A 24,058-nucleotide genomic window follows, 5' to 3' on the forward strand; every position below is an offset into this window, starting at 1 on the left:
TAATCTCATAGAAGATTCAAACTCAGAGTATCATTCAGGGAGCCATTTAAGGGCCTTTTATAGTGATCCATGTTTCAAATCTGACTAATATTTTTTTTAATCTACATAGCATTTAAAAGTTCATAAAGTGCTGAAGAAATATTCATTCATTTGACTCTCACAACAATCTTGTGAGGCATGTACTATAGATATTACTAATCCCCTTTTACAGATGAGGAAACTGTATTGAAAAAATTAACTAATTGGTCCATGACCACACAATTCATAAACTAAATTCAAAGTCAAATCTCACCTGATTTTAAATTATCTTTCTACTACATCAGGATAATCTGGGAAGAGAATCAGTCTTCTATCTGGAAGATAAGTTTCAGTTCAGGGTAAAGCCTGAGTCTCACTCTGAATCAGAGTTTCACTTTGAAATTAAAAAAAAAAAATCCTTCATTTCCTTATGTCTCTCTCTGAAAACTAACCAGCTTTTGGGACTAAGAGCAACATAATGTACCCTGATAAATTCTACTTCGACTATGACAAGAAGAATGAGAGAGTTAATTTAAGGTGTTAATAGAGAGCTCATACAAAGAATAAACAAACCCAAAGGTCGCTAGAAAGGAGGAAGAAAAGAGAAATGAGCAAGAAAGAAAACAGCAAGAAATATAAGGGGGAAAAAAACCATTTTACAGTCAGATCAAAGAAATTATGATTAATGATTTTAGAATTTTTTTGTAAGTGTGGGGGATCCTAGAAACAAAGTAGGATAATAGAGTTAGTTCATTATTATAATTCTTAGGTTGCGTGTTCTGATCAATCATGGAACACTGACTGCATTCAAAATAAATCAAAACAAGCTTCAGAGTGAAGAGAAAGATTATTTTAGTTACAGACACTGGAAAGGACATTGAGGGTTCAAAAAAGATCCTTAAGAGAAACCAGTCTTATTTCAATGACCATGTTACACGTTTACACTATAATGAACTTTCTTGCTTTGGGAAGGTACTTCAAAAGAGCCTCATAATAAGGCTGGTAGTCCTCAACGTCAGTCTAAATAAGAATGCAGTGATATGATCACCACAATACTAAGGGACACATCATGGGAATGACTTTTCCAGTCTATTTTTAAGCAGCTACTTTTAGTACCTTTTCTTTTCCTGTTCTGCACAAATTCTGAGCGCCTCAGGGTGCTGGGTGCAGTCCGCCGGTAAAGGCTGTTCCTTCCCCACAAGTCAGAGCCCCTCAATTTGTCCTCCAAATCCCAGACCTGCCTCAGCTCTGGGGGACTCTGAGGAATCCCAGGTCGATGACCTTTTGTGCCTTTCCCACTGTTCTCCAAACTATCCAGGGTAAGCCTTCTGTCTTTCAGTGACTTGTCATTGCAGTTATATTTCAAGTCTTGAAAATCTAGATTTCTACAGTTCTGAAGTTTATACTCACAGTTTAAAAACTGAGTGTCATAACTTTCTTTTTCATGATGAAAAGCGATCTGATCAATAACTTGAGTCTTTGGTTTTAGGCAGAAATTGTTTTTATAAATATTCCTATGGTCTGTACATTGGCTGACAATCTTCCTACTTTCACTGTCAAAATCAAAATCTTTGCAGTCCACATATTCAGCATTAATTTCTCTATAATTCCTTGGTTCATAATGCAAATATTTCAGGTTCCCATCAAAGTAATTAGCTTTCTGAAAATCCTCAGATTTGTCATTAAAACTTCTGGGACACATATTGGGGGGTTGAAGGTCATCAAAATTCCCCAAACAATCATCTAAAATACTGTAGTCTATCTTCTGCCTACCACGTTTTTTAAAATCTTCAGGATCACAATTCAAATTCCTGTAATCTGCAAAGTGGTCATGAGACTTCTTCCCATACCTTGTTGTCCCGTCTAGATCTGTTCTTTCTGAAAAACAGTCATCCTCATTTCTGGAATTCAGTCTTCCAGAGTCTACATTTTTCAGTTTTATATAATCACCATGGTCCTCATTCATACTTTGTGTGGTCTCCTTAAGAATTTCATGGTAACAATCCACATTCCAGGAGTCAACAAAGCTTGGTTCAGCCTTTCCGAATTCCCAATAACCACATTCCCGTTTTCTATTTTTTTGCTCCTCGGTCCTGTATTTCAAATCCAAACGTTCTCTATAATGACTATTCAATTTTGTAGGGTTTCTCTTTTGTATACTGCTACAATCTTCATACTCCCAGCTAGGAATTCGATGATCCTTTTTCACTGTCTCTGTTTCTTCTCGAATCCTTTGGGATTCACCCATATTTAATGTATAATAAACCTGGCATGAGGGCACATTCTCGACTCCACAACTCTCTTTCTTCTATGGATATATGCTGTGCTAAAATTCAGGCAGGTGCAGCTTCGCCCAGGGCTGTGTTCCTCTTCAGGTATTTCTCTATATTAAACACTCCCTTCTCTTGATGTCTCTGCTGGAACGCAGTAGAGTATATAGTTATTTAAACCTAAATGCCCAATCAGTAAGTGAGCTGTTTTATCTTTCCCCATCTGGGCTGGAAGGTAATTAGTAACTAGTATCATGTGACTTTGTTGGAAGTATTGTTTGGTGTTTCCCAGGAGCTGGTCAAACTGGCTAGGCTGCTTTGTCATGGTAAAGGCTGAAGCCTTTGGAATGGCGGGGAGGAACAGATAGGGGTGTCGAGAAAAGCAAGGTGAAAGGCAAAACTACCTTAAAAATACTTAGGTTAAGTGGTCAAATAAAATTATTTCATGTAAAATCCAAGCTGCCTCCCAATTCTTTTCCCTTTTCCTCTATTTTCTGAATCCAACATTCTCTTTTCCCTGTCCTCCAAAATTCAAGCCTTCTCCCAGACTCTAGAAGTCAGCTTTTCTTTCTTTCTGTATGGCTTTATTATGGAAAATATCAGGTTACCAGAAATAGAATAATAAAATTATAAGATACTAATATTAAAACTCCTAGATGTGCTGAAGAAATGAAAAAGACTTATTTCCCCCTACTCCAGTCAGATGAAGATAATTTTTGTATTACAAAATATAAGTGGAATACTAGACTACCCCAGAAGACCACTTCAAACTTTTTACTAAAATGTAGACCCTGCCTAAGAAGTCTCAAGAATATTCATGTTCTTTTTTATATTTAGAATTATTAAGGCTCTTTAACTCATCTCTTTCATTTCCGAGTTCTTAAACTTCTGTCCAGTTCCTGATCACAGCAAAAAGGAATAAGACCAAAGAATTGGTTGGGAAGCTTGGCTTCTAGTCCCAGACTTGCTATTAACTGCTGGTCAATTAATGGTAATCAAGATTCTCTGAGAGCTCGATCTATAAAATGAGGTGATGAGGTTTTAATCTGTCACTTCATCTTTAAAATGAAGTCAAATTCACTGAACTTTAAGGTTCCTGTGAACCCAAAATCTATGATCTTCAAATTTCCTTGCAACATCTACATTCCTTCTTCTCTCAAGTCCCTGATATATTATACATCCTATGATACTATACTGATATATTTAATGATTTCCTAGACTTAAATTCCCCTTAAACATGCTGAATCTGTGTCCATATGTCCTTGGCTCCCCATGCAAGCAATGCAATGTAATCAACCTTTTAAATGGTGATAAGCCAGAACTGAGTGTCGTCAGCCTTTGGTTTGACCAAGGAATTATAGAGAAATTAATGCTAAATATGTGGACTGCAAAGATTATGACTTTGACAGTGAAAGTAGAAAGACTTCAGCCAATGTACAGACCATAGAAATATTTATAAAAACAATTTCTGCCTAAAACCAAAAAGCATTTAGGGACTGAATTAGGCAATGAACTAGGGATACAAAAGGAAAAAGACCTGGGTTTAGTCCTTACTCTCCAGATGAGCACATTCTAATGGGAGTGACAACTTGTGAAAAACTATAGGATGCAGGACAGTGAAAGTAATCTGCATGTGTGCTGGGGAAGGGAACCTGGAAAGGATTCATTCAGAAGGTAAGATTTGAGCTAAGGCCTGAACAGATGAAACTGATTTCTCTTTCTTCATGTTCATGGAGGCAATGAAAAGGGAAGCCCAAATTCCCTGGGTGACCTAGCTAAAGGAAGGCATGTGGTAACAGACAAAAGACTGTTTTCTGGCCAAAGGGGAATGTGATTATCAGTAATAATGCCCAATTCCTTGGACATTCCTCCCCAGCATGAATCAGCACTAGTTCCCTCACCATTATCTCCACAGCAGGTCCAGGTTCCCTACTCCCTACTCCCTCCCCACTGTATGGTCCCACACACCCTCAGAGAACACTAAAATCTGACTAGCCCTTGCAGGTTTGGTGCTTCTTTCCACCAGGTATCCCTAGAGAACCATCCTCCCTAACCAAGCCCCACCTATATTGTAATTCTTTTCCCTCAGTGACTTTTGCTAGCTTTATCTTCCTCTGCTAGCTCCCATCTCATGCTGTATGCAGCACTGTAGCACTAGCCTTCCTTGTCTACATCCTGGGGTCCCCAACTTCACTCAAGTGACACTACAATAGGCAAGAAGAGCTGTAATTCTTGAGGGGTAGCAGCAGTGAAAGGGGCAGTGACCTTCCACCTGCACAAGCCGCATTATCTCCTCATGTAGGTGCTATTTTTTCCTGTTTATTCTTTTCTGATTTTATGTGATAATATCAGACAAATAAAGGACAAGTTATGACCTTATGAATTGTGAAAGGTCAGAAAATTCAGATTTTCAGAAATTGGAGTTCAGAGCAGAGTCTGCCGGTGGCTCAATGAGGAGCCAGCCCTGAACATCAACTTGATGAAGCAAGCCCAGCGATGAACTGGACTAGGCGGCAAGACAACAAGTCCTACAAGAAAAAAAGTGAACTTGGGAGGAACTCAGAGTCAACAATCACCACTTTGGGAGAGAATCTCCTATTCCCAGGGATGGAAGTAGTAGAAGAGAATGAGCTCCTGATTTCAAAGGCTCAAATTCAGAGAGAGAGAGAGAGAGAGAGAGAGAGAGAGAGAGAGAGAGAGAGTGTGTGTGTGTGTGTGTGTGTGTGTGTAATGTTACAGTTGGCTAATTGATGTCGAAGAGAGATCAAGTGATCAAAATGATTTTAGGGTAGTAATCAGTGGCCAGATGATCCTCAGTTTCTGACTTAATATTAGGAGGAATTCAGTGGATGTGAGTTCACAAGTGAACCCTTTAGGATTACACATAGAATCCTGGTGGGAGACATAGTGGATGCCTTCCCGGGACTTCCAGAGTCAACAACCCATTTACAAACCTTTCAGGTTATAATGTAGAGTTGGCTCTCTGGTTCTATGATCACCACAAGGACAACTCAAACATTACCAGAGATTACTAACTCTCCTCACAAATGGCTGTTAGGCCAGCTGAGAGACCCCCACTACTGAATCCATAGAATATCTGCCATTCCCTTTCCTGACCCCAATGCCATTCTCCCCAATGCACTGACCATTTCTGCTTTGCCCTATTTCTTCACCACACTGAAGAACATAAGGACAGGCTAATAACGCGTGCCCAGGAGCGTTCCTCACCCAAATGCTGCTGCCTATCACAGCCCAAACTCTGATTTCATCACCATGCCAATGGGCTAGCAAAACCATTTTTCAGGACATCAGTGATCCATAAATCATCCTGAGAAAGAATCTGCAGAATAATGACTGGGAGGTAAGGGACAGAAATGCTAGCCTATTACTAAGTAATTGTGTGATCTTAGGTAAATCATTTCACATTTCTAGGTCCCAGACTCCTATTCTGTAAAATGAACGGGTCAGATTAGATAATTATTTTCTTCCAGCTATCACAATCTATTATTCTATGATCTGAAGAGACCTTCCAAGAATGATTATGGAGGGAACTTTGTTCTCTCTAGTGCAAATGAAAAGCCTTGATATGGTTAGAACGATAGTAAACACACCTACTAAATCAACTGAGAAGAGATAATAGCTAAGGATAAATAATGGGTCAAAGGCATATTAGGTATAGTATATAACAAAACAGCAGAAGGGAAGAAAAGTGAAATAAAGGACCTTTGATCCAGAAGTCTGGGTTGGATTCATCTGCTGGTAAGAAAATGGGAATATACTGAAAGTATCTCTCTGCTTTCAGTATACATCTGGGATTCAGAAATTATTTCAGGGTTTCTTTTTCCTTTTCTATAATCCTCGAATACTATCTTAGCTCTGCATTTTCCACTATTTTGACCATTACTGAATCCTGAAACAAGAACTTTGAATGGGAAGAACTTTGCCTTGGTTCCCTCATGATTACACAGTGAGAAAGAGAAAGAGAGAGAGAGAGAGAGAGAGAGAGAGAGAGTGTGTGTGAGAGAGAGAAAGAGAGAGAGAGAGAGAGAGAGAGAGAGAGAGTGAGTGTTTTAAGAATTGTAAAGAAGAGGGGCAGCTAGATGGCGCACTGGATATTCAGGAGGATCTGAGTTCAAATTTGATCTCAGATACTTAACACTTCTTAGCTGTTGTATGACCCTGGGCAAGTCACTTAACCCCAATTGCCTCAACAACAACAGCAAAAAAAAAAAAAAAAAAAAAAAAAAAAAAAAAAAGAGAAAGAGAGAGAGAGAAGGAAATGTGTTAGTGATCCCAATTTTCATCTCTTTGCTCAGTCTTAATATCACAGTAAGAAATAATTTCTCCAACTCCTGGTCCTCCTATTTATAAATTTCCTCTCTTCATTTTCTGTAACAGAATCTCCTGCTTCTTCTTATACCAGTAACTATATTCTTCCACTGATGCTTTATATGACTGAGTATTAGGGGGGCAATACTTCTATTATACTTCAAGACATTTTGTTCCTCACTACTATATAAAAACATATTTAGGTTCTCCAAAGCTCAATTATTTTCAGCTATAACATAATTAGTTTGGACTAAATGATCCTAGGATCTTCTAAATCCTGTCTTTATGATTCTTTCATCTCACTTGCATCTTATGAAACTAGAAAGAAACACTATGCGATGCAATTCCCTTCCCCTACTTCAGAAAATAGGGGTTCAAATGAAATGTATCTGAAGCCAATTATTCACGAATAAAATACTCAGTTATCCAAAATATGAAGCAGACTGATTTGAACCAAACCATCTGAGTTTGATTACAACATGGAAAATAGTCTAAAAACTTAAAGAAATTAGATAAAATTGAAAAAAATGTTATAACCTCTTGCTTTTTTTGTTAATGGAGGCATTAGAATATAATATAAGCATATAAAATCTGACATTAAAGTGAATATTGTGGGATATGTGCAATGGCAATCTCAATTTTATGAACTACATCTTTAAGGAGGGATCCATCAGATCTATTTTAAGGTAAATTCAGCAGTCTATTTAATATAAAGCAGGATCCTTGGAAGAAGAGAAAGAAGTTCAGATTCAGATTTCAGATTATCTTAGATCCAAAGGAACCAAAAGGACTAGAATTAGATCTAATCTGAAAGTTTAAATTAGTCAGTCAGTAAATACAAAAGAGACATTACAAAAATAAAATCAATGTAAGTCCTGACAACAGATTGGATATGTGGGGGAGGGGAGATGGTTAGGGAGAGTAAGGAGTCCAAGATGAGACAGGCCTCAATGACTGGGAGGATGATGGTGCTCTTAATAGTAACAGGGAAGTTTAGAAGGGGAGGAGAGAGAGGGGAAAGATAATGAATTTCATTTGAGTTTCAAATGTCTACAGGACATACAGTTAAAGATGTCTAGTAAGCAGTTGGAGATACTAGATAAATAAATTTGAGAATTGTCAGCAGAGATGATAATTGAATCCATGGGAGCAAATAAAATAACCAAGTAAAATAGTATGGAGAAGAGAAGAAGGCTCAGAAGGCTCAAGACAGAGCCCTCTAGGACACTCATAATTAGCAGGAATGACTTGGATACGAAGATCCAGCGAAAGAGACATAGAATAGCAAAAGAGACACAGAGAATAATCAGATAGACAGGAGAAGAACCAGGAAAGAATAATAACATGAAAACCTACAGAGAAGACTGTATTAGGGAAAAGAGGGTAATTGATAGTAGTATCAAAGGCTGCAGAGAAGTCAAGAAGAATGGAGACTGGAAAAAAGTCAAGTGATTCGGCCTTTTCTGCCTTGAGATGATCTAAAGTAGTATGGGGAGTTCCTAAACAGAATTTTACCCCCAGAACTAGAAAATCAGTGTAATATAGATGACACTTATCCTAAAGGCATTCAGACAAACGTCTGAGTAGTTAGAAGGCAGCTTAGTGTAATGAAACAGACTGATAGACTAGGACTAAGGTGACTTGGCTTCAAATCTGAGCTTTAAACTAATGAGACAGGCATATAATCTTTCTGAGGAAAGCATTTTATAAACATTTTTAAAGGAATGGGACAGGATCTGTGATTTCATTAATATAAGGAACTTTTGGATGAGGAAATTCCCTTTCTCAATGCAAGATGGCAGCTTCTTGGAAATATATCAATTGACAAGTATTTTTAAAATTCCTACTACATACCAAGCACTTTGCTTGTGATTGGTGATATAAGTACAAAAAGTAAAAACAATCCCTGCTAACATGGAACTTACATTTTATTGGGAAAAACAAAAAATAAATATTAAAAAAATAAGACAAACATAAAATCAATAATCATAGATATATACAAAGTACTTAAGTATACTATTCGGTGAGGGAAGATACTAAGCAGTCAGGGTCGCCAGGAAAGATTTCCTGCAGAATAGTAAGTGGGGCAGGGTCTTAAAAATGAGAGCGATTCTAAAAATAAAAAGCAAGGATGGTGATAGTACACATCAGATATGCTGCATCTCTATGCAAACACAGAGTAATAGGAACTGGAGATTTTTAAAAAGCAGAGAAGGCAATATGGCTGGATCTCAAAATGAGAGAGGGCAATAATGGTTAACAAAACTGAAAAATTTGGCATAGGGCTTAAAAAAGTCAAGCAAGAGAAAGCAACTGGAGCTAGTCTGGAAGAAGAATTCAGCAGAAGTGTGTACAAGGACTAAGACTGGGGAGAGAACTGAGGCAGGAAAACTAATTAGAATGTACTTCTACCTTGGGCTCTGAGCTATGGTAGAAGCTGCATGTGAGTAAAGACAAGGGTAATACATGGTCCGATATAAATCAGAAAGAGTGGCAAATGATTGAAGGTCTAGGATGAGGAAAGATGAAGAGGGCAAGATAATACCGAATGCTGAGATTATGAAATTGAAAGACCAAAAGAAATTGGAAAGTTTGGAAGAGGAGATCTAAGAAGAAAGATAACGGGTTCTGTTCTAGATAATGAGTTCAAGATGGCTCTGGAACATCCAGCTTAAATGTCCAAGAGGAAATTGGTCTAGGCCTAAAGGTCAGGTCAGAGACCAGAACTAAGTAACAGTAGAGCTCTCTTAGTTATACTCCGAGTGGTGATGTGAAGCTGATGTCCTTCTAAGAGAAGGCAGAGAAGGGAGCCTCCACAGCTGGGTGTCTGAAGATTTCTGCTCTTAGAAAGCTGCCTCTAGTTTCCTGCCAAGCTGGATGCCTGGACAGGAGGCAGACTTTCTGATCTCTAAGTAGATGTAGAATAACAAATATGCTCAACATGCTTAACATCTGGTTCAGGGTGTTGGCTCTGCACAAAAAGAAGCAAAATTTCTTCTCCCTGTACACATCCCAGCATACAGCAATAATTTTAATGAAGACATTCAAAGCCTCAGACAGAAAACTAGTTTCTCCTTTTAGGAAAAGCTGTCTAATTTGGGTTACAAAGTCCTAAATTTGTTTGGTCAATTGAACACCTGTTAACTAAAACAGTCTTCAACACATATTTTTGAATTTCATCTTTCCTATCCCAGAAAAAGGATATAGACTTCAATAAAGTATCAGGTTTCTAATTTCACCATGGTTTTCTTGGAATCCTGATCCCTTCTCAATTAAGTAATTTAGAATAAGACATACAAAATGGTCCAGCCTCTCAAGTATGTGCCTCTCACAGACATGCTCAGAGATATTCTTGGGGCTTTACTGAACAGCATTTGCTATTGTGGTTAAACATATATGTTTATGTGTGTAATATATGTTTATGTGTGTAATCTTTTTTTATGTGGGAGGAAAAATTGGCTTCTCTAGCAATTATGCTAATGTCTTCATTTACATAGCATTTTAAAAAGGAGAACTGATATAGTGGATAAAATGTTGAACAACCTGGATTCCAGTACCACCTCTGAAACATAATCATTGTAGGACTCTGGGCAAATAACTTAACCTCTATGCACTATAGGCAACTTAGAAAATGTATTTTATTTTGCACATGACCACAGGTACACATTTCCACATAATAATAGAACAGAAAAAAGAAGATTCTAGTGGAAATGAATTTCCCCATCTCACACCGCTTTTTAAAAAATAGTTCCAAAGGTTATTTTCAAAACTGCCCTTGTCTTTGTTTCCTTCTGTAGTTTCTCCTCTTCTCTACATTTGAAAGTTTCAATGACATGTTTTTTCTCCCCTTTGGTAAACTCTGACAGCAAACATGCTTTCTTCCCCTGACTTTCTTTCAAATAACAGATGGGATAAAAGAAAGAAACATTCTCTTAACATTCTAAAAAAGAGGTGATGGACTCAGGGTGCATTCTAAGGAATAAATATATGAAGTTGTCCAAAAGTCTAGATGCAATTTTAAGTTGTTGGAGTTTTTTTAACTTAAATATAAATGGCACAAATTTACCACAAAAAAACCCAAACATTTGAAATGTTATTTAAATTTTCTAAAATACTGAAATACAATTAAAATTCCACTTAATCATCACTTTGTGCTATATATAACTATATTAGATGATCACACTTTATAAAAACTTTCATGATTTGCTGCTTAGTGACTGAAAGAATTGTAAGCTTTTTTTCAAATACCATGTTTCCCTGTTTTCAAACAATATCAGTTCTTTCTCTGCAGGATAGTATGCTTCATTATAATCCTTTGGGACTATCTTGGATCACTGTGATATTGAGAATAGCTAAGTCATTTATAGTTTTTCATTATACAATATTGCTGTATATAACATTCTCCTGATTCTATTCACCTTACTTTGCACCAATTCATGTTAGACTTTCTAAGTTTTTCTGAAATCATCCTCCTTATCATTTCTTATAGCACAATAACATTATTCCATTATAATCAGGTTGTTTAGATATTGCTTAATCTATGAGCATTCCCTTCATTCTCCAAAAGAAATGTATTTTTAATACCAGCCTTATTATTCAAGGAACATAATCTATGGGCCAGAACCCTGAACTTGAAACAAAGGATTCTTACAAGGTACTAAGTCAGTGGAATTGATAGAGACAATAGTTATCTAATTTAGCATGGTTCAGTATGATTGATTTAATCCATAAGGAGATGATATAGGCCAAAATTTGAAACAAGATACTAAGTGGAATTGAGGAGACAATGGTTAAATCTAGGTTAGCATTGATTTAATCCTACAACAAATAATGGTTTCCTAGTGATATAATGATTGGTTTGTACTCAGTATGGAGCTTATAAGCTAGAAGCCTCAGCCAGGGAGATTCAGAGACAAGCGGACAGAAGGCTGGAACACAAATCCTTGGACTTAGACAGATTCATTCCATTTCACACCACCTTGGTGGCAGACTCTCCTCCTTCGCTTCTCCACTGAAACCAAGACTCTGGAAGCCCTCCAGAAAACTAGCCAAGCCCCAAGTGAAGGAGGTAGGACTTTGAAAGAGATAAAGTATTTGGATTTTAACCCTCTAAGCACTATAGGCAACTTAGAAAATGTATTTTATTTTGCACATGACCACAGGTACACATTTCCACATAACAATAGAACAGAAAAAAGAAGATTCTAGTGGAAATGAATTTCCCCATATCACACAGCTTTTTAAAAAATAGTTCCAAAGGTTATTTTCAAAACTGCCCTTGTCTTTGTTTCTTTCTGTAGTTTCTCCTCTTCTCTACATGTGAAAGTTTCAATGACATGACATGAAAAAAGCAGCAAGCAGAATCTATCTGCCAAGATGGGTATATTATTTTCTGGTATTCAAGAGAAAGTTTAGAAGAACACAGAGAGGTTCTAATAAACCTACTTGGTAGATTTACATGTCTATGAAAATAACCGTTTTCCGCTTCAATACCCCAAGCCTCTATTTTATATGCTAAGAACTGATAAAAAAAAAAATATAATGAAATCTGCCAGGAATATTATAGCCAAATTCTAAAACTTCCACATCAAAAAGAAAATACTGCAATAAAGCCAGAAAGAAACAATTCAAAAATCATGGAGCCACAATCACAATCACATTAAATTTAGCAGCTTCCATATTAAAGGACAAGAAGCTTTGGAATATGATATTCCTGAAGTCAAAGGAGCTAGGATCACAACTAATAATAACCTATCCAGCAAAACAGAGTTAATCCCTTGAAGGAGCAAGGGAGGGAAGGGAATGGATATTTAATGAAATAGAGGACTTTTAAAAGCAATCCTAATGAGAAAAACAAAGACAGAAAATGTGACATTCAAACACAAGACTCGAGAAGCACAAAATGGTAAATATGAAAGAGAAATCATACAAGATTTAACCTTAAATTGTTGACATTTCTATATGAGAAAATACTTGTAACTCCTAAAACTTTTATCATTATTAGAGCAATTAGAAGGAGTCTATATAGAAAGAAAACATGAATGTATTAAGTTAAATGTTTTGGGATGGTCTCCCCCCAAAAAAAATCAAAAAATGAGAAAAAAGGTACACTGAGAAAAGGGAGAAGGGAGAGGTTGAATAACGAAACTTTTCTCAGAATGCAAGGAAGAGCTTTTACAATGGGGAGAAAAAATGGAAATGAGGTGGGGGGAATGATTGGCAAGGTTTGAACCTTATTCCCACTGGAAGTGGTTCAAAGAGAAGAAATTATATATATTGGGTACAGAAATCTATCCAACTAAATAGGGAAGAGGGGAAGGTGAAGAAATAATAAAATGGAGGGAAGATTAAGAGTAACAATGATCAGAAACAAAACAGACTTTTGAGAAGGGACAGAATAAAAAGAGGGAAAGAGGGAAAAGAAGGAGAGAGAGAGACTCAGAACGAAAAAAAGATACACATAAGAAAATAAGATAGAGGAAAATACAGAAAATACATAAATGAGAATAGAAATGAGATGAGCTCATTCATAAAATGGAAACAAAGAGCAGAATGTATTAAAAATCAGACTCTAACAATATGTTGTCTGTAAGAAGCACAAGTGAAACAGAAAGACACACACAAAGTTTAAAAAGTGCTGAAGCATAATCTATTATGCTTAAGTACCATAAATAATGAAATAATATTTTAAAATTTTTATAGCAACTTTCTCTGATAAAGATCCCATTTCTCAAATACATAATAAAAATAGGAGACATTTATCAATTGATAAATGCTAAAAGGATATGAATGGAGCAGCTTTCAAAAGGAGAAATTAAAAATTATCTGTAGTCATATTAAAAATGTTCTAAATTACTACTAATTAAAGAAATGCAAATTAAAACAACTCTAGGGTACCATCTCATACTTATCAGAAAGGACAAATGCTAAAAGGGATGTGGGAAAATAGGAACATTAATGAATTGGTGGTAGAGCCATGAACTGATCCAATCATCGTAGAAAACAACTGTATCCATATGGTTATAAAATTCTGCATATCATTTGACCCAACAATACCACCAATTAGATCTATATCCCAAAGAGATCAAAGAAACAGAAAAAGGTCAATGTGTACAAAATGTTTACAGCAGCTCTTTTAGTAGTGGCAAAGAATTGAAAATTGAAGGGATGCTCATTAATTAGGGAATGGCTGAACAAGTTGTAGTATATGATTGTACTGGTGTGCTACTGCGCTAGTGAGGGGATGGTTTCAGAAAAAAAATTAGGGAAAGACTATATGAATTGATGCAAAGTGAAGTGAGAAGAACCAGGAGATCATTGTGTACAGTACCACCATTATTGTAATGATGATTAATTGTGAAAGACCTGGCTACTCAGATCAATGCAATGATCCAAGACAATTTGAAAGAACTCATGATGAAAAAATGCTATCCGCCTCCTGAGAAAAAAACTGATGAATGCTGAGTACAAAGTGAAGTATACCTTTCTCAATTTTTTATTTTCTTTTTTTTGTGATATGGTTAATGTGGAAATAAGTTTTGAATGATTTCACATGTAGAATTAACACCATTTTGTTTGCTTTCTCAGTGGGTGAGAAACAAAAGGGATCTTTTGATCCCTGAGGGGAGAGAGAATCTGAAGCTCAAAATTTTAAAAGGAAATAATGTTTTAAAAAATTATTTTATATACATGTGAATATATTTATGTGTATATACATATATACTATAGCACAGAGAAAGTATATTAATATTGGTAAAACTGGTAAAAACTATGAAAGAAGGAAGAAAACAAGCATTTATAAAGTATCTAATATGTGCTAGGCGTGCTAATAATAATAATCACATATACAAAAATTATCTCATTTGATTCTCACAATGCTGTGAGATAGATGTTACTTGTTGGAGGGGTGTGGGAAAACAGGGACACTGATACATTGTTGGAAGAATTGTGAACACATCCAGCCATTCTGGAGAGCAATTTGGAATTACGCTCAAAAAGTTATCAAACTGTGCATACCCTTTGATCCAGCAGTGTTTCTACTGGGCTTATACCCCAAAGAGATACTAAAGAAAGGAAAGGGACCTGTAAGCGCCAAAATGTTTGTGGCAGCCCTGTTTGTAGTGGCTAGAAGCTGGAAAATGAATGGATGTCCATCAATTGGAGAACAGTTGAGTAAATTGTGGTACATGAACGTTATGGAAAATATTGTTCTGTAAGGAATGACCAGCAGGATGAATACAGAGAGGACTGGCGAGACTTACATGAACTGATGCTAAGTGAAATGAGCAGAACCAGGAGATCATTATATACCTCAACAATGACACTGTTTGAGGATGTATTCTGATGGAAGTGGATCGCTTCGATAAAGAGAGCTAATTCAGTTTCAATAGATCAAGGATGGACAGAAGCATCTATACCCAAAGAAAGAACACTGGGAAGTGAATATAAACTGCTTGCATTTTTATTTTTCTTCCCGGGTTATTTATACCTTCTGAAGCCAATTCTCCCTGTGCAACAAGAAAACTGTTCGGTTCTGCACACATATATTGTATCTAGGATATACTGTAACCTATTTAACATGTAAAGGACTGCTTGCCATCTGGGAGAGGGGGTGGAGGGAGGGAGGGGAAAAATTGGAACAGAAGTGAGTGCAAGGCATAATGCTGTAAAAAATTACCCTGGCATGGGTTCTGTCAATAAAAAGTTATTAAAAAAAAAAAAAGAGAGAGAGAGAGAGAGCGAGAGCGAGAGAGATGTTACTAATACCCCCATTTTACAGCTGCAGAAACAGAGACTAGCCCAGGGTCACACAGCTAGGAAGTAGCTCTAGCCAAATTTAAACTCAGGTTTTCCTGAATCTAGACCTAAACTGTACTACCTTATTACCTTGGATAAATTTTGCTCTTATGTGAAATGGAAAAAAGATGATTGAAAACATACATACTCAAAACGCCACCAAACTCAAAAGGGAAATATGTGAGGACAAAGAAGAGAGGCATTTAAGAGGGTAGATAATACTGATCTTCCCTAGGAACACTGGAAAGCAAATAGTCACCAAAAAAACAAACTTCTTGATCTTCCAAGTGAGATGAAAAGGTGGGGAAGGGAGAGAAAATATCTAGAATCTAAGGGAGTGCTACGTGAATGTTACAGAATATTATTATACTGTTGCTCTTTTGTCCTTCCTTCTCCAAGAGGACCATGACATCGGGAAGGTGACACCATGAGACACAAGTGAGCTGAATTTCAGTGAGGAAGGGCTGGGGCAAGGTCACTGGCCTTGCTTTCCCCTCCAGAACCAGCTGGGACCAGAGGCCAGAGAGAGATCAGGACTGGAGATGGCCCTGGAAGCCACTAAGTATCAAAGGCCAGGTCCTCGTAACTTCTGCCCCAGCGAATTATACTGTAAGAAACCTCACTAGTTTGAATTGACTAGGAATAAAGTAAGCAGAACCAGAAGAACAATTTAAATAATACTGTAAAGAAAAACAACTACCTTTGATCAAAGCAATAACCAGCCATGGAAACCTAACAAAGAATAAGAATTTATTACTGTCTCTCAATTATGATCTGAGAATGTTCTTTGAAGCTAGATTCTGGTTCTAGTTTTATGGATAGAAATATCCATACAAATTATCATACTGTAACAGAAATCCCTCTAAAATATCATTCATTCAATTATTCAACAAGTATTTATTAAGCACTTATTATCTACCAGGCATTGTATTAGGCACTAGAGATACAGAGGCTCCCCCAAAAAAAGAAAAAGGAAAAAAAACCTGTTTTCAAGGAACTTACACTCTATTGGGAAGACAACAGGCAGACATATAGGTAAATACAAAATTAATGTAAAATAAATAAAAGGTAGTTTAGAAGGGAGGGCACTAGCTATTGCAGAAATCAGGGAAGATTGGAGAAGGGAGGAGAGAGCACAAATTCAGAGAGATGGAAAATGGAATATGAGGAAGAGAGAAATGGCCAAACTGGCTAAGCAACAGAATGCAAAAAAGGAACTAAGATCAATGAAGTCAAGTTCATGAAGGCCTTAAAGCCATCAATAAATTTATCTTTGAGCCCAGAGGCAATAGGGGACCAATAAAGTTAGTTGAATAGGGGAATGAAAGATTAGATCTGAGCTTTAAGATCCTATCCATAGCTTTGTGGTAGCCTGATCGGGAGAAGTTGAGGTTACTACTAGGATTGTGTGTATTTGTACTTAGCCTTCTAAGATTAATTCTGTACATATTCATTTATATACCTGCCTTTCCCATTAGGACATAAGCTCTTTGGGAACAGGAATTTGTTCATTCTTTTTATTTGCATTCCCAGAACCTGATAGGAGATTAATAAATACTTATTGATTGGTGGGGAGAGGAGGCTTGAAGACAGAAGAGATATACAAGTCATACAGCTTGATAATATGATCAAAATATGGGGGACAAAGTTAAATCAAAGCAAAGGTAATGCCCTAAAATACAGTGGGACACAAAGGAAGTACAGAGGTATGGAGGGGTTCCAATGAGAACAAATAGGTATCCCACTTTGAGGAAACCAATACATCAACTGTGTTTAAATTTTTTTCTATTCTATTCAAACTGTTTAAAATTTTCAGTAGAAATAATTTCCTGCCCCTTTTAAAAAAACTTCCTGAGATTGTTAGCAACTAGTCAGGTTATACATTTCCAAGAGTTAATGCAATTTTCTACAGATATTTCGGAAGACTTAAAGGGAAGCCAAACTTGTTAAAAAGAAAGAGGAGCAAATGGTTAACTGCCAGAGGACACTTTGGTGGGTGCGCACTGGCCTGAGCTCTTTCACTCTTTCACCTTCCCAGGCACCCAATGGTATGGTGTAAGAGATGAGAGAAGCCACAGAAAGAACCAAAAACAAGAAGACAGGCCGTCCCTGGCCAAATAATGGGATAAATGCATGAAATGCTTTTTGTAGGCAAAAAATGAATACCAAATTTTCATGTTTAAATTGCAGCCTGGAGCTGCTATTCAGAATAAGCCAGATTCAAGATGTGTTCTGCTACACTAGGGTGTTTAATAACAATCAAGGTTAGAGCATTAAAAGTACAGACTTCATTAGGTAGTTTTATTTTTTGAAAACCTTTCTATAGTTCTTAATGGAAGCCAATCCAATAAATATTCATTAATTACCAATTAAGTATGAATACAAAAACAAAAACAGTCTCTGTCCTCAAAGAACTTCTATTCTTGTGGAAGGATATTTTTTTAATATATTTCCCCCAAGACAACTGGAGTTAACTGACTTGCCCAAGGGTCACAAAACTAGGAAGTATAAGAGGCCACATTTGAACTCAGGTCCTCCTCCTGACTCTAGGACTGGCGTTCTATCCATTGCTCCATCCAACTGCCTCAAAGGATATCTATATCTATTTTATAGATATATATTAATAGATTATATTATATTATATATATCTAGCCATGTAGCGTTCTAGTTGGTTTTCTGTAGGTCTCTGGATTAGCCTTAGTTTCAACAAAGTAATTACCACAAGAATAGCCAGGTGTTAAAGTCCAAATTCTTTATTGTCTCCTTGCCTGGGACCCAAGCTAGTTTGGTCTCAATGGAGGAAATGTAGGAGAACAGGCCAGCCACCCTGGTGGTGTGAGATGGAGTGAATTTCTCTCCTTGGCTCTGAGCTCCCACCTCCTACTTCCCTCCTCTGAGTCTGATCCTGGCTGAGTTTCCAATCATTGTATCACTAGGGAACCATTATTTGTGGTAAGATTAAATCAATCATACTGAACTAGAGAACTATTAATCACCATGCTAAACTAGATAACCATTGTCTTATCAATTCCACTGTGCTAACTCAGTAAGACCTTGTAAGAATCCTTGTTTCAAGTACAGAGTTCTGGCCCATAACATATCCATTGCTATATCCAGCTGCCCTAAAGGCTATTTATATCTATATATCTATATTAGTAGATTATGTACTATTATATATGATATTAGATAATATATATATTAATATAGATATAAAATAAATAATTATACACAGGACAGTTTGGGGCTAGTCAGAATCTAGCTACCTAGGCATCAGGAAAGACTTCCACAGAAGATAGCTTATAAGTGGAGCCTTTAAAGAAGCTAGGATTCTAAGTGGCAGAAAGGAAGAGCGAATATGTCCTAGATTAAAGGGAACCATCACATGTGCAAAGGGATAGAGATGGAAAAAAGGCAAGCTGAATTGAAAGAACAGCAAATATACCAGTTTGGCCGGAATGTAGAGTGTGGGAAGGAGAGCAATGTGAAATAAGAAATACCAAATGCCAGCTAGAGCCAAATTTTAAAAGCCTTTCAATACCAAGCTGAGAAATATCTCCAGAAGCACTAAGAAGTCACTGAAAGTGAGTGCCACAGCCAAGTAACTAAATAATTTGCACAATTATTTTAAATTATAATTTTCTAGAACAAATATAACTGAGTATGGAAGTATATGCTCTCTCATTGTCCATACTGGGAGGTAAATATAACGAACTGGTTTATGCTTCCCAACCTAAAATATTACCTGATTATCAGTACTGCAGGACTCTTCTTGTCTATACCTACAGATCAACAAATAATTTCTATTTGGTTGAAATTCAACCTCAGTAAATGATGGCAAAGATCATTTTAGCAAGCAACTTTCTCATCTATAACCTGGTATGCAAAACACCTACCCACCAGGAAGCATAATAGGTCTTGGCTCTCAGGCAAGATAGATCTCTTCAGACAAATTATAAGTTTAATATTGCTAACTGTTTAAAATAGCATACTATGGCAGAAACTAGGCATTGATCCACACTTAACACCGTACACCAAGATAAGGTCAAAATGGGTTCATGACCTAGGCATAAAGAATGAGACTACAAATAAATTAGAGGAACACAGGATACCTCTCAGACCTGTGGAAGAGGAAGGAATTTATGACCAAAGAACTAGAGATCATTATTGATCACAAAATAGAAAATTTTGATTTTATCAAATTGAAAAGTTTTTGTACAAACAAAACTAATGCAGACAAGATTAGAAGGGAAGCAATAAACTGGGAAAACACTTTTGCAGTCAAAGGTTCTGATAAAGGCCTCATATCCAAAATATATAGAGAATTGACTTTAATTTATAAAAAATCAAGTCATTCTTCAATTGATAAATGGTCAAAGGATATGAACAGACAATTCTCAGACGAAGAAATTGGAACTATATCTAGCCATATGAAAAGATGCTCCAAGTCATTATTAATCAGAGAAATGCAAATTAAGACAACTCTAAAATACCACTACACACCTGTCAGATTGGGTAGAATGACAGAGAAAGATAATATGGAATGTTGGAGGGGATGTGGGAAAACAGGGACACTAATACATTATACATTGGAATTGTGAACATATCCAGCTATTCTGGAGAGCAGTTTGGAACTATGCTCAAAAAGTTATCAAACTGTGCATTCCCTTTGATCCAGCAGTATTTCTACTGGGCTTATACCCCAAAGAGATACTAAAGAAGGGAAAGGGACCTGTATGTGGCAAAATGTTTGTGGCAGCCCTGTTTGTAGTGGCCAGAAACTGGAGACAGAGTGGATGCCTACCAATTGGAGAATGGTTGGGTAAATGTGGTATATGAATATCATGGAATATTATTGTTTGGTAAGAAACGACCAAGAGGATGATTTCAGAAAGGCCTGGAGAGACTTACAGGAAATAATGCTGAGTTCGGAAACGAGCAGGACCAGGAGATCATTATATACTTCAACAACAATACTATATGATGATCAATTCTGATGGACGGGGCCATCTTCAACAATGAGATGAACCAAATCAGTTCCAATGGAGCAGTAATGAACTAAACCAGCTACACCAGCGATAGAACTCTGGGAGATGACTAAGAACCATTACATCGAATTCCCAATCCCTATGTTTTTATCCACCTGCATTTTTGATTTCCTTCACAGGCTAACTGTACAATATTTTGGAATCCAATTCTTTTTGTAAAGCAAAATAATGGTTTGGACATGTATACTTATTTTGTATTTAACTTATATTCTAATATATTTAACATGTATTGGTCATCCTGCCATCTAGGGAAGGGGGTGGGGCAAAGGAGGGGAAAAGTTGGAACAAAAGGCTTGGCAATTGTCAATTTACCTATGTAAAATTACCCATGCATATAACTTGTAAATAAAAAGCTATTTTAAAAAATAGCATACTAGTTTACATAGTTTCTTATCAGTATGGTTAGTATGAATCACTTTTCCAGGGCTGGACAGGTGATCCTGTCACCTATTTCTTTACTGACTTTGCAGTCAGATTGATAGAAGACATAATCAGAGTATTCTATCCTTAGGCACCATATATAGAGCCTGCCATTTTTATGGAATTGTCATTATTAAAAGGAAATTTGATTTCATGAAGGACTAAATGAAGTCAACCAACTACCAAGTCAAAGCTAATAAAAAGGACCCATTTACGTAGTGGACAAAAAACTTTACTCAGAACAACCCTATGGAAATGATAATAACCTGTGTATCAATATAATCCTTTAAAGTTTACCAAAAAAAAAAAACAATTTCCTTACAAGTTTCTTCACTTTTATATGAGGAAATTGAGGCTGAAAGAGATTAAGTCACTTTCACAGGCTCCCCTAAGTAGAAGGGCAAGCTGAGAACAATTAAAATCGTGTAAGACCCAGAAGTAAAATAGCAGAGTAACTTATCTTTATAAGTGAGAAATCAGAACACAGCCCTAACTTTTTACATGAATGTATATCATGTACAATTCAATTCCGTGTTACTGACCTCGAAGGTGTTGAAGTTCCATATTCAGCCTTTCAATGTGATAGTCACACAACTCCAGGTTCTCCAGTGTCCCTGCCCTCAGTGCTTCATCCTGTTTTTCTTCCAGCATCAGGTTCAGCTCCTCCCGAGTCCTGCTGAATTCCTCCAGGTCCTGCTCCATTTCCTGAATTCTGACAAGCAGAAAGGAACACTGGGAGGCTGGGTCCAGGGTTCTGTCCATATAACTAGAGTTCTCTTTCTCTAATGTATCACAGTAATGATGACCAGGAAGATGGCCTCTGGTTGATGCTGAATTCATCCTCTGTGATGCCAAAGGAGGAAGAGGAGCTGGGCGGGAGGGCCTCATTGGAAGAGAGGGGGATTCTGATTTCGGGTTCTGGCTCACCACCAAGTGTGGAGAGGTTGAGGCTGGAGCACAAGGACGGGGAGGGGGTGGTCTCAGGACCTTCCGCCTTCCAGGTGGCTCTTGCTGAGTGGAAGAACCACGGACAATGTCCTTCTCAGAGCTAAAGTCCATGATGGAAAAGTGCCGGGATATTTTCTTGTCCAATTCTGCCTTGGATCCAGACAGGCTCTTCTCAAATTGTACCAACTGCTCAGTCAATTTAGAATCCAGATCAGTGCTGCTTTCTCCCTGCGCAAGGACTGATGCTGTAGTGACAGCTACCTTGGCTAGCAGACCACCCTGGAACTTATCCCTTTTTGATATGCTGCTAAAGCTGGAGGAAGGCTCTCCTATCTTATGCTGCTGCTCCTTAGTCCAGTCACTCTTATCCTCAGGCTTAGAGCTTGGCTGGCTGGACTTTAATAGTCCACAGCCCGAAGCTACAGAACTGCTCTGAAGAGTGCTCACAAGACCCCCAAGGGTTTGGGGCAGAGAACATCCTTCTGGGATTGATAAAGAAGGGCTACTCCTGTCCTTTGCTTCTGAAGGAAGAGTGTTAAAACATCCTTCTGAACTTGGGTGCCCAGTCTCTTCTGTACTGTGGAAACACTGGTTTTTCTGCTTTGGGGCCTGAGAAATAACTGAAGTTTGTGGGAAAATGCCATTGACTGATTTTGTGCAATCAATTTCAAGAAAGCTTCTATTAGGAGTCTCATCATGGCCCCTTTCTGGGATTCTTAGAAGCTCACTCATACTCTCCCTTTCCTGGAAAAGAATTTTATCTTCTTCACAATCTGAAGTCAGATGATTCAGAGACAAAATGGATGCTTCAGTACAAATGGATTCCTTTCTATCACATTCGTGAAGCTTGTTCTTTTTCTCATGGACTACAAAGGAGGTCTCCAGGTTACTCAAAGAAGCTGTGGAATTCTTACTCTGAATGCTCTCCTGGGATATACTTATAGGTTCTCCCACTGCAGGACTAGGAAACAATTTTACAAATCTGTAAGGAAAGATGCCTGTCCTGCCCCTCAGTTTTCCTTCCAGCCAGCCATCTTCCAATGTCCTCAGAATCTGGATCCTGTCTCCCACCTCAAAATCCAGTTCTTTTGGCTCTAGGGCTTGGAATTTATAGAGGGCAATACCATAAGCCCCCAATTCATTTTCATCTTCCTCTGGTCCTGTCTTCTTCTCTTTGTGAGGTACATCTAACATACCATTAATGATGTATCCTGAGTTTTCTGTACTTACAGATTCTTTCACTGTCCTCAAAGGTCCTAAAAGCTCCACAAAGCCTTCTGGGAAAATACCTCTTTGGCCCTCAAGTTCTCCTTCAAACCAGCCTGGTTCAGGTATGCCAATAATGGTAATTACATCCCCTTCTCTAAAATTCAATTCCTCATCCAGCTGAGCAGAAAGTCCCATCAGTGCCCGGGCTTGGCCCATCGAATACTCAGGTATGTGAAGTAGGGCACTCTGAGATTCCCACTGGTGGCTTCTGGAGGAAAGGCAAAGTTCTCGTATGCATGATGACGGGAAAAAGCCCTTGATGCCCCAGCAACTTCGACCTTCTTGCCAGCCAGAGGTGGGAGGGCCATCCAGAATCACCAAGTCACCTAAAGCCAAAAGATGAAAACAGACTGAGGACCATGTTATGACAACCTTAGAGAGTATATCTTCACATTATGGAATATTATTGTTCTGTAAGGAATGACCAGCAGGATGAATACAGAGAAGACTGGCGAGACTTACATGAACTGATGCTGAGTGAAATGAGCAGAACCAGGAGATCATTATATACCTCAACAATGATACTGTTTGAGGATGTATTCTGATGGAAGTGGATCTCTTCGATAAAGAGAGCTAATTCAGTTTCAATTGATCAGGGACGGACAGAAGCATCTACACCCAAAGAAAGAACACTGGGAGATGAATATAAACTGTTTACATTCTTGTTTTTCTTCCCAGGTTATTTATACCTTCTGAATTCAATTCTCCCTGTGCAACAAGAAAACTGTTCGATTCTGCACACATATATTGTATCCAGGATATACTATAACCTATTCAACATGTAAAGGATTGCTTGCCATCTGGGGGAGGGGGTGGAGGGAAGGAGGGGAAAAATCGGAACAGAAGTGAATGCAAGGGATAATGTAAAAAATTACCCTGGCATGAGTTCTATCAATAAAAAGTTATTAAAAAAAAAAAAAGAGAGAGAGAGAGTATATCTTCAGAATGTTGACTAAACAAAGG

At 37.5% G+C, this 24,058-nt stretch overlaps 1 protein-coding gene across 2 annotated transcripts in view; it reads right to left on the reverse strand.

Moving 5' to 3' along the window:
* The window catches only part of DNMBP (dynamin binding protein), an 81,186-nt gene that overhangs the window by 42,390 nt on the left and 14,738 nt on the right, over nucleotides 1-24,058 (reverse strand). The window contains exon 3 of one of the 2 annotated variants that reach the window (XM_051981853.1): nucleotides 21,421-23,421. In XM_051981853.1, coding sequence (XP_051837813.1) covers nucleotides 21,421-23,421 — 2,001 coding nt within the window. Of the gene's footprint in view, nucleotides 1-1,134; nucleotides 2,413-21,420; nucleotides 23,422-24,058 lie in introns of those variants that run through there. The other variant, XM_051981854.1, reaches the window with a different exon arrangement.

The sequence above is a fragment of the Antechinus flavipes genome, chromosome 2 (assembly GCF_016432865.1).
Source record: "Antechinus flavipes isolate AdamAnt ecotype Samford, QLD, Australia chromosome 2, AdamAnt_v2, whole genome shotgun sequence".
Classification (NCBI taxonomy): domain Eukaryota; kingdom Metazoa; phylum Chordata; class Mammalia; order Dasyuromorphia; family Dasyuridae; genus Antechinus; species Antechinus flavipes.